At 50.2% G+C, this 13,028-nt stretch overlaps 6 protein-coding genes across 6 annotated transcripts; 3 read left to right on the forward strand and 3 right to left on the reverse strand.

The window, feature by feature from the left end:
- Positions 1-320: 320 nt before the first annotated feature.
- On the reverse strand, positions 321-2,444 carry N7503_010896 (glycoside hydrolase family 47 protein; the record flags this gene model as incomplete). The annotated part of the gene is made up of 3 exons (XM_057070442.1): positions 321-1,261; positions 1,321-1,965; positions 2,024-2,444. The coding sequence occupies 3 exons, from the start codon at positions 2,442-2,444 to the stop codon at positions 321-323; spliced, it is 2,007 nt and encodes a 668-aa protein (XP_056917053.1).
- Positions 2,445-3,180: 736 nt separating this feature from the next.
- Positions 3,181-4,536, reverse strand: rpt4 (proteasome regulatory particle base subunit RPT4; the record flags this gene model as incomplete). Its single annotated transcript, XM_057070443.1, has 4 exons — positions 3,181-3,301; positions 3,354-3,810; positions 3,872-4,258; positions 4,323-4,536. 4 exons carry the CDS (start codon positions 4,534-4,536, stop codon positions 3,181-3,183), a joined length of 1,179 nt encoding a protein of 392 aa, XP_056917054.1.
- Positions 4,537-5,404: 868 nt separating this feature from the next.
- On the forward strand, positions 5,405-7,465 carry aspf22 (enolase acuN). Its single transcript, XM_057070444.1, has 5 exons — positions 5,405-5,441; positions 5,548-5,926; positions 6,003-6,059; positions 6,125-6,464; positions 6,528-7,465. The coding sequence occupies exons 2-5, from the start codon at positions 5,803-5,805 to the stop codon at positions 7,321-7,323; spliced, it is 1,317 nt and encodes a 438-aa protein (XP_056917055.1). The 5' UTR covers positions 5,405-5,441; positions 5,548-5,802; the 3' UTR covers positions 7,324-7,465.
- A 270-nt stretch (positions 7,466-7,735) lies between these two features.
- N7503_010899 (eukaryotic translation initiation factor 3 subunit J) lies at positions 7,736-8,773 on the forward strand. The gene is made up of 3 exons (XM_057070445.1): positions 7,736-7,767; positions 7,886-7,962; positions 8,056-8,773. Exons 1-3 carry the CDS (start codon positions 7,749-7,751, stop codon positions 8,752-8,754), a joined length of 795 nt encoding a protein of 264 aa, XP_056917056.1. The 5' UTR covers positions 7,736-7,748; the 3' UTR covers positions 8,755-8,773.
- Positions 8,774-9,604: 831 nt separating this feature from the next.
- Positions 9,605-10,519, forward strand: N7503_010900 (alpha/beta fold hydrolase; the record flags this gene model as incomplete). The annotated part of the gene is made up of 1 exon (XM_057070446.1): positions 9,605-10,519. One exon carries the CDS (start codon positions 9,605-9,607, stop codon positions 10,517-10,519), a length of 915 nt encoding a protein of 304 aa, XP_056917057.1.
- A 395-nt stretch (positions 10,520-10,914) lies between these two features.
- N7503_010901 (14-3-3 adaptor artA-like protein) lies at positions 10,915-12,211 on the reverse strand (the record flags this gene model as incomplete). The annotated part of the gene is made up of 8 exons (XM_057070447.1): positions 10,915-11,262; positions 11,318-11,405; positions 11,465-11,745; positions 11,799-11,810; positions 11,866-11,885; positions 11,945-11,991; positions 12,053-12,060; positions 12,200-12,211. 8 exons carry the CDS (start codon positions 12,209-12,211, stop codon positions 10,915-10,917), a joined length of 816 nt encoding a protein of 271 aa, XP_056917058.1.
- Between the last annotated feature and the right edge of the window lie 817 nt (positions 12,212-13,028).

Raw genomic sequence — 13,028 nt, forward strand, 5'->3', positions numbered from 1 at the left:
ACTGATATTGTCGAGAACATATCCAGGTACCTAATTGTTCAATGTAGCTAATGTAATATTGGAAAGGCAGTTCAGGAGTAAAGCCTAGAGCCAGGGCTTTTTCTTACCAAGGATGGAAATATTAGTACATGTTCCGGCTCGAGTGATGTCCACTGCTATCTTATGCAGCGATGCAGTTTTGGACTAAGGACCAAGGCAGTGCAGTCTAAAAAAGGTACAGTCAACATATCTAGCAAGGTCCAAAAAGCTTGTTAATTGTGACTAAGAATCTGACAAGATTGAGAACAGCAATAAAATGAAACGCCTTGGATGCTTCATGGTCAATGCTTCCGCTCCCACCCTGTTTTCAGCTCTCCGCTGGGCTTAAATCGCGGCAGTGGATGCGCTTCTGTGCTGAAGACATGCTCCTCAAGCGAGATAAAATCACGATCCGAAAATAAGAGGTAGAAGTATTTCAGGGTCTCGGACAGCCAGAAGCTCTCCATTCTGTCACGCTTCTCCGGGGGTATATTCTCGACGTTGCCCACAGAAGTGAAGCTCTTGATACGCTCATGAGGCGGATCACCTAACCCGGGGATTGTCGATCCCACAGTTTCAACTACCGCCGTATGGCGGACGAAAGCCTTGAACATTTCCCATCCCCATTCGCGATACATTACGTCGCCTGTGATACGATACATGTAAAAGAGGGACTCGACTGTTTCAGGGCGCTGGATGTTGTGGCGGTCCATAGGATGAATACCGATATCCCGTCTCCAGGGCTCCATGCCGTCTGCCTGTCGGGATAGTGGAAGGGAGATGCCTTGCAATTCGTAGGGTGCCGAGGCGGTGGATTTGGCAGGATCGGCATATTTGTCTGCCATCATGACTGGGATTTCATCCAGGAGAAAATGGGAAATCTCAGGGGCAAGGCCAGTAGCTGTGCTTGCGTATGTTGCCCAGCAGGTCTTCATGAGCTCTCGGGAGATTAGGATCTCTTCCTCACGCTGTTGAGTCCACTCAGGGGACTGTCTAGCCTTGGACAGAGGCTGGCCCCCAGTGGCACCCAGCGCAATTGTCCCTGGCATGAAACATACAAGGTGGTCCATCTTGGCGAGAAGGCCCTTGTCCAGGCCCCGGGGTCGTTCACCCAAGATCATCAGCCTGGCATTTCTAGAGAATGCAAGAAGGTGTTTGCGAATACCCTGTATTGCTTCATCCCACATTTCCTTGTAAATAGGCTCCTGCTCCGATGTTTGGAGATATTGCTTGATGAGGTATTCTGTCCGAAGTCGAATAAGCTTGGATCCACCCAGAAAGTCAGTGGGCATGAAGACAAACCGTAGTAGGAGTCACCTCGGCTTCCGAGGCGAACGTTCTTTGTGATGAATTCTCCAGAGTCTGGATGGATGTAGATAGGAACGAGACCATCTTCTGGGTGTTGTCCGTCCACAACCTCCATAACCTTCTCCACAACCCTCCAATACTCAGCTTCTCCGGTCAATTTCGCTAGGTATTTGAACTCGAGTTGTACAGTGGTTGCCTCGGCTATGGATGCGGCACCACTATCGGAGTGTGACCGTATGCCAGTAGACGTATTAAGATTGATGCTGGAAAATGGAATACCAGAATTTGATTCGAATGCTCCAAGCAACCGGTCCGCCAGGTCAGTGGCTTTTTCAATGTACAGGTCTTCCCCAGCAGCACCGACATCGTCTTCCGCAACCGGGGCAAGGTCAGGAAAGTGAGTAGACAAGTAGTGGGCAGACAGCAAGCCACCTAGCATGCGAATGGTTGTTTCAAATGTATTCACATCATGGTCCTGGTCATACCGCAACGAAGTGGAGATCCACTGACGGGCATGGCGAACCTGAGATGACAGGTTCATAATCATGAGGGTGTCCAATGAATCGACGATCATCCAACCCATCCCGCCGTCCACCATGTTCTTGTGGTTCTTAGAAGATGGGCTGTATTGATCGTAGCCTAGTTCGATTACTATTAGCCTTGTCACATGAAGTCTGCTCTCGTCAGGACTTCCTACCCCATGCCTCTCTTTCGTAAGCATCAAAACTAACGATGAAGGTGTCCCGAACTCTCTCGCGACGCGCATTCCAATCGACGGTTTCTGGTGCTTCATCTTCTAGAGTTTGCGCCCACTTCCAGAGCCGTGCCCCTCTTTCTGAAGAGCTCGCGCCCTTCAAAGATGGGAGAGAGGACTTGTTATACCAGAAAAAAAACAAAGTACATAAGGCTAACAGACTGCCAATGCGTTTCCATCGTCGCCGTGGAGCGGTACGCCTCGGCGTGAAGTAAGGCTTGTCTTTATACATCGGAAGGGTGCGTTCGTTTTCGAAAAAGCCGCCGACTTGATTTGAAGAGAAGCCGAGGCCAGCAAAGCCCTGAGAATTTTGCCGGTCGTGGGGGGAACGGGAATGTGAGGGGAGCGGTGCCTGGAAGGACATGGTGTCCGCAGTTTTATCGGTTACGCCACCTAGTACAGACGCATGGGAGCGAGGTTTGAAAGGGGCTGGTCGGCCCTTTTGGAAAACTTATTTCCTATCGCGAGACTTTCGGGTGATTGTGGTCGTAAGTGGTTCGTCACTAGTGCTGCTGTGCAGCTTTAATGCAGGTGTCAATTCTTGGTATGCGTAACCATAGCGCCGAGCTCGAGATAAAACCCTTGATCATAGAGGCCAGCATACCTTGAACGATGGGAGCACCAAAGAGTCTGAGTACAAGTCCCCTGTTGATCCCTGTATGTGAAGAATACAGCGATAGTTTCAGGGCGGGACCTCCTTCCGAATGCTTACGCGCTTGGCCAAATTACCGTATAAGGTATGGTGGCACGGACAAGCGAGTTGCGAAGTTGAAGACGAAAAGCAAGCTCAAGGTCCCCGCTCCGTTTAGATTTGTCACGGCAATGGCTTTGAGGATGAACTGCTGCAAGCGCCGGGGAAAGTGGAGACCGATGATCCCCCCATTGATTACATACGAACCATCAAGCATCATAGTGGCAACAACTTTACATATGCGAGCTCTAGCTTCCATGGCTCAAGGTCCACAGCTATGTTTATGGTAGCGCTGATTTACAGATCTGGATCTAAAGACTGTCAATAGTTCCTGGATGTATGGTCTTCCGTGAAGCAGATTTCTAATAGACATGGATCGCCTAGACGATCTGCTCAGAACTAGATACAATTACAGCTTCTGGTATTCCAACTTGCCCTCCAGCTTCTTCGCCTCGGCCACCTTTCGGACAGCCTTGTTGAAGTCATCCTGGTTGATGGCATCACGGTAATCCTTGATGGTGAACAGACCCCTAGGCGATGTTAGTTAGATTTAAACGAAATGGACCTTCGGAGATCACTTACGCCTCAGTGACCACATTACGTAGATCGGCACCGTTAAGACCGTCACTCATCTTGACAACGCTCTCGAAGTCAATATCTCCCTCCATTTGAACCGTGCTGGAGTGAATCTTCAAGATCTCAAGACGTCCAACCTCATTGGGAAGAGGAATTTCAATCTTGCGGTCCAAACGACCAGCACGGAGCAAGGCCGGGTCGAGGGTATCCGGTCGGTTGGTAGCCATGATGATCTTTGTCTTGCCCAAGTAGTCGAAACCATCTAGCTGATTCAACAATTCCATCAATGTTCGTTGAATCTCACGATCTGCTGATGTACCCTCCGAGAATCGTCGACCACCAATAGCGTCAATCTCGTCCATGAAGATGATACATGGCTCATGTTCCTTGGCATAACCGAACATCTCTCGGATCAGGCGAGCGGATTCACCGATATATTTATCAACAATGGCAGAGGAGACAACTGCGAAGGGAAAAAGGTCAGAAAGCATGGAATTGGGGCGGGGTGAAGGAAGAAGACGCACCTTTCAAGAAGTTGGTTTCGATGGAGCTAGCCACTGCTCGGGCAAGCAGTGTCTTACCAGTACCCGGAGGACCATAGAGCAAAACACCCTTGGGAGGCTTGATTCCCACGCGGAGGAAGAGCTCCGGGTTCTTCAATGGCAGTTCGATGACTTCCCGCAGCTCTCTGATTTGGTCATTAAGACCACCGATTCCGGCGAAGTTCACCTGACCAGGATCTTCCAAGGACATGTTGTAAACCATGGGGTCGACCTCGCGAGGTAGCATTCGCATGATAGTGAGTGTTGTCATATCCAGGGCCACACGGGTGCCCTGCTTCATCTTCGCCTTGTCGACCTTCGACCGACAGCCAACCACGTATCGCGGTCCCGATGACGCCTTGACGATGACTAAAACTGGTCAGATTCCTGGATTGCAAGTAGAATGTGGATAGATGGGCTTCTGGAGACGTACATCGCTCTTCATCCAACTGTTTCAACACCTCGCCGATGATCTGACCAACACTTTGTAGTGCCTTGATGTTCTCTTCAGAGATATCAAACTCCCGTTGGAGATCCTTGATTCCCATGCGCAGAGTCTTCAGTTTGGCCTCCCATTCTCGAAGCTCGAGCAAGCTCTTTTTATAGTCTTCGAGCGCCTGGTCCCGCTCAGGGTCGCCGGCGTCCATTGTGGCCGGTGGGTCGGGATTCACACGGGGGATGGGCGGTTAAAAATCAGAATGTCGGTGGACCGGTATTTGAGTGCAAGATGGAATCGAGATTCCAGCGATTTGATGATGGAAAAAAAGTAAATCAGTGAGTAACGAAACGGATGCAATCTGGGGGGAGCTTCAGCAGCATCTCATCACCGGGCGAGGGAGCTGCAACATGGTCACATGACAGCGCGTCTTGATCCACGTGATTTACATCATTGCTTGCCTTGCTTATATAATATGCTTCAAGTCCCCAGGCACCAAGGCACTAACAGTTCGTCAGGCAACAAGGCCACGAAGAGGAAAACTAGACACCTGAGGAAACAGGTATGTATGTTTCGTCATCAATTGAATCATCCAAAGCCGGACTTTCCTATTTCTGAATGCAACATGCAACACGCCTTTAACCAATGGATAGGCTTGCCCTGGTTGGAACGCCATAGAACAACGCTATGCAGAGTTTTTTTTTTCCTTCTTAAATCTTGTCTAGACATTTCCATTTATTACCCAGATAAAAATAGCCGTTGGGAGTTGTAATAGAGGGGCAGAGGAGTTAAATTTGAGGGTATACATTTGGGCCGGATGCCGTCATCTCATAGGAGCTTAGTCGAACCCGAGAGCTAACGATAACATCATAAAAGCAGAATCCCGAGGGACGGAAGATCTCGCAAGCTGGAGCACCCGCAGACGGTCGGGATCAGCCAGCAAGCGCTGGAGAAAGACGTGGAGCCCCACCGCCGCATTGGAAAGAATCGGAGGTCCAGCTTGACCTTTCCCGGGGATGAGGCTGGGCCAAAGGTATTTAAGATATCGGGTGTTTCCGTATTTTAGCAAGTTGATTTGATTTGGTTCTGTTTCTAGACCTGTTTACTTTCCCCAAGGTAAGTTGTGGTGCCATAAACATATACCCCGCCATCCCTCACTGCCCCTCACCCCCTTCTACTTTCTCCCCTACACACCGAGACACCAAACCAACCATAGCAAAAGGTAAAGCATCCAACCAGAACCTGGCTGGTGCCCATTACTGTGGCCAATCGCACTTTTGGTTGAGCTCAAGCAAATCAAACCCCTTCCCAATCCTCTCTCCGTGCCCGCCCTTTCTTTTTGGGTCATCGGTGAACTCCCACCCCCGCCGTTAGTCACACGCTGGCTCTGTCATAAACCCCCAATGTCCTTTTGATTTTCCTTCTCTTTTTGTAACCTAACTGATTTCCTTTTCCCCAAATCAGAATATCTTTCAAAATGCCTATTGCCAAGGTTCACGCCCGTTCCGTGTACGACTCTCGCGGTAACCCTACCGTTGAGGTCGACATTGTCACCGAGACCGGCCTTCACCGTGCCATTGTCCCCTCCGGTGCCTCCACTGGTATGTTCCTTGAACTCTTCAATGAAGAGTGCACCCATTGGCAGTATTGGAAAGTATACTGACAACAATATCATAGGCCAGCACGAAGCTGTTGAGCTCCGTGATGGTGACAAGACCAAGTGGGGTGGCAAGGGTATGTGACTATTTATTACATCTCCCACCTAAATTCAAGTCTGGCTAACCTGAACTCTTCATTAGGTGTCCTCAAGGCCGTGAAGAACGTCAACGAGGTCATTGGCCCCGCCCTCATCAAGGAGAACATTGACGTCAAGGACCAGGCCAAGGTCGATGAGTTCCTTAACAAGCTTGATGGTACCCCCAACAAGGCCACCCTTGGTGCCAACGCCATCCTCGGTGTCTCTCTGGCCGTTGCCAAGGCTGCTGCCGCTGAGAAGGGCGTGCCCCTTTACGTCCACGTCTCCGACCTTGCCGGAACCAAGAAGCCCTTCGTCCTCCCCGTCCCCTTCCAGAACGTCCTGAACGGTGGTTCCCACGCCGGTGGCCGTCTGGCCTTCCAGGAGTTCATGATCGTCCCTGAGTATGTGACCCCGTCAAAGATTTGAAGCTTGGTATGATCAAACGCTAACAAGCTGCACTTTAGCTCCGCTCCTAGCTTCACCGAGGCTCTCCGCCAGGGTGCTGAGGTCTACCAGAAGCTCAAGGCTCTTGCTAAGAAGAAGTACGGCCAGTCTGCTGGCAACGTTGGTGACGAGGGTGGTGTTGCTCCCGATATTCAGACCGCCGAGGAGGCTCTCGACCTGATCACCGAGGCTATCGAGCAGGCCGGCTACACCGGCAAGATGAACATTGCCATGGACGTTGCCTCCAGCGAGTTCTACAAGGTCGACGCCAAGAAGTACGACCTTGACTTCAAGAACCCCGACAGTGACCCCACCAAGTGGCTCACCTACGAGCAGCTGGCCGACCTTTACAAGTCCCTGGCTACCAAGTACCCCATTGTCAGCATTGAGGACCCCTTCGCTGAGGATGACTGGGAGGCCTGGAGCTACTTCTACAAGACCTCCGACTTCCAGATTGTCGGTGATGATCTGACTGTCACCAACCCCCAGCGCATCAAGAAGGCCATCGAGCTCAAGTCTTGCAACGCCCTCCTGCTCAAGGTCAACCAGATCGGTACCCTGACTGAGTCTATCCAGGCCGCCAAGGACTCCTACGCCGATGGCTGGGGTGTCATGGTCTCCCACCGCTCCGGTGAGACCGAGGATGTCACCATCGCCGACATTGCTGTCGGTCTCCGCGCCGGCCAGATCAAGACCGGTGCCCCTGCCCGTTCCGAGCGTCTCGCTAAGCTCAACCAGATCCTCCGTATTGAGGAGGAGCTTGGTGACAACGCCGTCTACGCTGGCAAGAACTTCCGCACTTCGGTCAACCTGTAAATGCAGCCATATTGTGACTGCAACTTAAGTGAGGGAAAAACGACTGGCGAAAAATTGTGATGGCCTAGTACCCCGTGGCGAAATGCCATCTGTTATGATTATGAATTTAATAAGATCTTCTGAATGAAAGATACATCCGAAGCCATTTTCCTTATGTAAAAAAAATTGAAGTCATATCCAGTCTCCAACGGAACATAGCAGAAACTACAAGTGATCACACCCGTCGGGCACCAAGGAACCCGGGGTCACGTGGACATCCCACCCTGCGATACCCTTGGAAGTTGTCCCACATAAAATTTGTTCCCCTCCACTCTTTGTTGATAGGTTTCGATCGCGGGCTCGTTCTCGTCCTTTATATTTCCCAGCGTCTTCACTGTGATCGCATTTCACTTTTGATAAAGCAATTTTATTTTATTTTCGCCAAAATGCCGCCTTCAAAGTGGGGTACGTTCTTATCCATTTGCGACTATCGAGATCACCCCTCAGTCATGCGGAGCATGAACAACTTGCTCTGAAACCCAACCTTTCCTGGACTGGCGCTAACCCCTTGTCTTTTCATCAGATGAGGAGGAGGAGGAGGAGACCTTTACGCCCCCCGTCGCTCCCCGTCGCAGATTCGACGACGAGGAAGAGGAAGATGTAAGACCTTGAATATTGTCCTGCCCATCCAACACACCAAATTACCATCTTCTCCAATTTTGAAATTTACTAACGGATTTTCTTGAATACTAGGTGCTCGACTCTTGGGACGCGGCCGAGGACTCCGAGGTAGAGCGCGAGAAGGCGAAGAAGGCCGAGGAAGCTGAAGCTGCTGCCAAGGCCAAGGCTCTCGCCAACAAGAAGACCAAGGCCCAGCGGGTGGAAGAGCACCGCGAGCAGCGGAAAAAGAACGCCGAGGATGACAGCGACTTTGAGGACGAGACCGAGGCCGAGAAGCGTGAGCGCCTGCGCCGCCAGGAGATCGACTCCGATCTTGCCCACGCAAGTGACCTGTTTGGAGAGGTCGACATGAAGCGTAACCGCGGTGCTCCCAAGGCTATCGTCATTAGCGATAACGTTGATCCCACCAAGTCCATCGACCTGTCCGCCATGCCCCTCTTCAAGCCTACCACCAAGGACCAGTTCACTCGCTTGTCCGATGCCCTCATTCCTCTGATCACACCGCACTCGAAGAAGCCCCAGTACGCTATCTGGGCACAGGACTTCACTCGCCGCCTGGTGAAGGAACTCCCCAGTTCGGATATTAAGAAAATTGCCAGCGCCTTGACCACTGCCAGCAATGAGAAGATGCGCGAGGAGCGTGCTTCGGACAAGGGTAACAAGAAGACCAAGGCTGCCAAGACCAAGGTCTCTCTTGTCGCCAACCGCGATAGCCAGGTTGACAGCAACACCTACGATGAAGATGGCCTCGGTGACGATGACTTCATGTAAAGAGACGACTTTATCATTTCCAATTTTCTTGATCCTTGGCGGCTGTCATCATATCCAGGAGTTGACTTGCCAAAATTACGCAACGAGGAACTTTCTGATGGATTAGGTATTCCCTGTCCATTGTCGGCCTTTATGTCCTTGCCCCCGCCCTTTTCCTTCAAATACCAGCACAATGTACATCCCCTACACCTTGGCTACGCAGCATGAACAACAATAGAACGAACTCATTTGGGTCCTGACCTGCAATTTTCAATCTTCCTATTCCCACTTATTTATGCCGTAGATACACTGTCTCTATCGGCTACCATTATATTTCCATTTGATGTTATGATATTACAGGATACGTGGGTTTCTAAAGTATTACCGAGTCCATCACAAGAAATTTCCTGGGTATATGCTGTACCCCACGGCCTTGCTTGTGTCTTAGGACTTAGGAGCTTTATAGACATACCCTGGAATTCCGTCTGCTGCTTTCAAGTTTTCCATTATTCCTAGCTAAAGACAAAAAGATCTCATGCTACTCTACAACTAGTCTCTGATCATGAAAGGTACAACGTCACATTTCAAGTACAGTCACCTGGAAACCAGATATCTGTCTAGGTACGCAAGTTATTGGTATTTCCATTCATCCAATTAGTCAAGAACAAGAATAAAAGAATCTTGAAACCCAGTTACCAACTTTTCATGAATCTGCAAAATAAGCAGAGAAAATGAGCTAGTGCACTGTAGAGAGGCTGGACCGTGTGCGGCTAGGCCCTGGCTGCCATGGGGGTAATTTGGTTTTAAGATCATCTCATCAGACAATATTCTCAGCTTTGTGGTTTTTGTGCTTTCAAGTCTGACCACCACCATGTCCCCAGTGACAGTCCAGACCTTTGACTCAGCAAAGTCAAACCGAACAGTCTACTACGTCCATCTCAACCAAGGCGCCCCACACACCCTAGTCTACTGCTATGGCGCGGGTGGGAGTTCTTTTCTAATGGGCCTATTCGAACCATTTTTAGAATCCCATCCAGACCTATCGCTCATCTGCATAGACCGATGGGTCCAAGGCAAAGATGCCGCCCGTACGAGTCTCGCAATCCTCACCGAGCTAAGCACCATCACCCTAGAACTTCTGGATACTCTTCACATCAATCAGTTCAGCATTGCGGCACACTCGGCGGGTGCTTATCAAATGTTTGATCTTGCTCGCTATGCCCCACAGAGAGTGGAGCATGTCTTTCCGATCTGTACCCATATCCCCGCTGCTTATACTGGCTCAAATATTATGGAGTCTATGTGTACGATGCCTGTCTTTATGTTCAAGGCTATCACGAAGCTAGACTCTGGATCTGCTCCTAAGTGGTTGGCGGATATGGTTACTGGCCTGATGACGAAGAATGCGGACGGTAATGGGAACGAGGGGATTTGGGTGATCTCCGGTGAAAGAAAGAAGTTGGTGCTTGAGCAAACGGATACCGGACGTGGACACATTCGGAATGAGAGAGTAGATCTTGATTATCGTCTGGGATATGAGCGTCTCGAGGGGGTTACTAGGGAAGTCTTGACGGGCTTGTACCGGGATTGTCCGATTGCTATGACGTGGTTTACGACGGATAATGATGTCTTTTTTGGACTGGAAAGTGCGCGGAGGATGTCGAAAGATATCAAGGTGAAGACTGAGATTGTAGATGTCCCTGGTGCAACGCATGCGGACGTGATGCTGCGGACACAAGTTTGGGACGCTATGCATCACAAGATCGTCCGCGAGACCGATATATAGACAAACCTGCGTTAATTGTCCAGGCTATTGTGTTCCTTTTATATCAAATCTTGTCATGCCCCAGAATTCAGGCATATATTTACGAATGCCACTAAGATAGAAGACAGATAGAAATTCAAAGAGGATGAATTGGAAAATAAACACATTGAATCGTGCTGGAGTGGGAATAGAGACAGTAAAAGAGAGAGAAATTCCACTCAGCCCCTTTTCTTCGCTCGCGTCAAACCGAATATCAACTCCGCCGGCCGACCCACACGGTCACGAACACGTGCAAGGGGGGTTAAGTGCCGGTCCCAACCCAGCCACGCTGCGGTGAAAACAAAAGCGACTTGCTAACCACGTTCCAGGAAGAAATGCGAACGCCTCCCTTGATAATATCGGCTTGTCGCAACCATTTACTCTTCAGTCTCGGTAGGCTTGGCCTCCTCGGCCTGCTCCTCAGCGGCAGGAGCCTCTTCAGGCTTGTCCTCGTCCTTGGGGGCCTCACTCTCAATGTTATCAGAAGAAGTCCAAAGGGTCAAGTTGTCGCGCAGGAGTTGCATGATCAGAGTGCTGTCGCGGTAGCTCTCCTCGGAGAGGGAGTCGAGCTCGGCAATAGCATCGTCGAAGGCCTGCTTGGCGAGGTGGCATGCACGGTCAGGGGAGTTAAGGATCTCGTAGTAGAATACGGAGAAGTTCAAGGCGAGACCAAGGCGGATGGGGTGAGTAGGAGTGAGGTCGGACTGGGCAACATCGGTCGCGTTCTGTGGGAAGCAGAGTCAATCGCTGAACGTCAAAAAGGAGATCATAATAACATACCTTGTAGGCCTCGTGGGCAGCGGTGGCAGCAACCTTGCGCTTCTCCCCGGAGGCGAACTCAGCGAGGTAGCGGTGGTAGTCACCCTTCCTATAATCGGAAATCAGTCATCCGCATCTCTCTCATGGCAAATTACGGATAATACGCACATCTTGTAGTAGAAGACTCTGGACTCGCCAGTCTCGGCCTTGGGGATCAGGGCCTCATCAAGGACATTGAGGACGTCTTCGCAGACCTTCTCCAACTCAAGCTCAATCTTGGCACGGTACTCATGGATGGTGTTAACGTGGTCATTGGAATCGGAACGCTTGGACTCCTCCTTCTGCTCGATGGAGGAAATAATGCGCCACGAGGCACGACGGGTGCCAACAACGTTCTTGTAGGCGACCGAGAGAAGGTTACGCTCATCGACAGTAAGCTCACCGCCGATCTAAGATTGGGTCAGTGTCTACCCCCAAATGCGACCTGGGGGGCTTGTCATACGTTGGCAACTTCCTGTAAGAGACGGTTAGCCTGGACCATAACAAAGATTAGAATAGACGCGACCAACCTTCATGTAGGTGACCATTTCTGAGTTTGATCAATATCTGTCAGCCCCAAGACTCATGGATTACCCGTGTCAATCTTACCATCGTAGCGCTCGGCCTGCTCGCAGAGCCGCGCGAGGAATGTCTTGCTGATGAGGGGGTGAGTATCACGTAGAGGGAAAAAGATATTTCGGGATTTGCTATGCTTACTTCTCACGCTGCATAATAAAACGCGTATTAGCCGATATGCCAGAAGATCAACAGTCACAGGAAAGTGGTCGTGCGTGGGATTGCGATGGCGGTGACGACTCATGGAGGGGTCAAGTTGTGGGGAGAGTGGACAGAATGGCAACATACCTCAGAACCCATGTTTAAATGTGGATAGAGTAGACTGGGGAATATTTGAGGAGCAAGGAAAAAAAAAAAACTGGAGAGGATGGAAGCGGAGATGCAGAAGGAGAAGGTGAGGAGGACCAAGTGGGGGTGGGAAGAGTGAGAGAGGGAGAGATGGGAGTTGGGGGAGAATCATAACAATACACCATTACACTGTATCGGGTACCTGGTCTCCCGCTGTGTGATCCTTATTACCGCCATGTACCCGGGTACTCTGGTTACTGCCCAGTATTTGCATTACTAAGTATACTGGCCTTGTCAATGGCTGGCGTTGGGTATTATCATGAAGATGTTTTTTTCCGAGATCTCATAATCTTGCTAGATCCACAATCTCTGTGATTAGTACCCTCAGCAATTACTTTAAAGTGTGCGTTGCACATCACCAAAGCCGCCGTATTGATGGTACCAAAGACTTACGTACTGTCACACGGATGATCAGTTGAAAGGGCTGTGGACCCTCTAGATTCTTCTAGCCATAGTGACTATTTGTCTCCTTTTTTTCTCGATTACTCCTTTATCTTAATTCGGGTCTAGGGGAAGCCTTCATGGTGATGAGGTGGAAGCTCTTGTGGGATGATCGGGGGTCTAGAGATGACGATGATGCAACGCATAGAATCTTCTAGCATTAAGAAACCAACTATGATGTAGTGTTTCTAAGGCGACATCCAGATCTGTCTGCTTGGAAGGTCCACATAATGTCACAGGCGGTTGTAGATGAATCTTTATCTATACGCTTTATTTACCCATCCAATTTGGGTTGTTTGAATGATTTTTTCTCTGGATCCCATTGGTT

Source organism: Penicillium pulvis (genome assembly GCF_028828015.1).
Source record: "Penicillium pulvis strain IBT 33274 chromosome Unknown scaffold_8_segment0_segment0, whole genome shotgun sequence".
Taxonomy (NCBI): domain Eukaryota; kingdom Fungi; phylum Ascomycota; class Eurotiomycetes; order Eurotiales; family Aspergillaceae; genus Penicillium; species Penicillium pulvis.

What these genes read in the sequence shown, in the direction of transcription:
- aspf22 (XM_057070444.1), top strand. Translation starts at nt 5,803, where the DNA reads ATGCCTATTGCCAAGGTTCACGCCCGTTCCGTGTACGACTCTCGCGGT. An exon ending in GACCAAGTGGGGTGGCAAGG is followed by an intron (nt 6,060 to 6,124) that starts GTATGTGACTAT and finishes ACTCTTCATTAG; the next exon opens with GTGTCCTCAAGGCCGTGAAG. An exon ending in GAGTTCATGATCGTCCCTGA is followed by an intron (nt 6,465 to 6,527) that starts GTATGTGACCCC and finishes GCTGCACTTTAG; the next exon opens with CTCCGCTCCTAGCTTCACCG.
- N7503_010899 (XM_057070445.1), top strand. An exon ending in ACGACGAGGAAGAGGAAGAT is followed by an intron (nt 7,963 to 8,055) that starts GTAAGACCTTGA and finishes CTTGAATACTAG; the next exon opens with GTGCTCGACTCTTGGGACGC.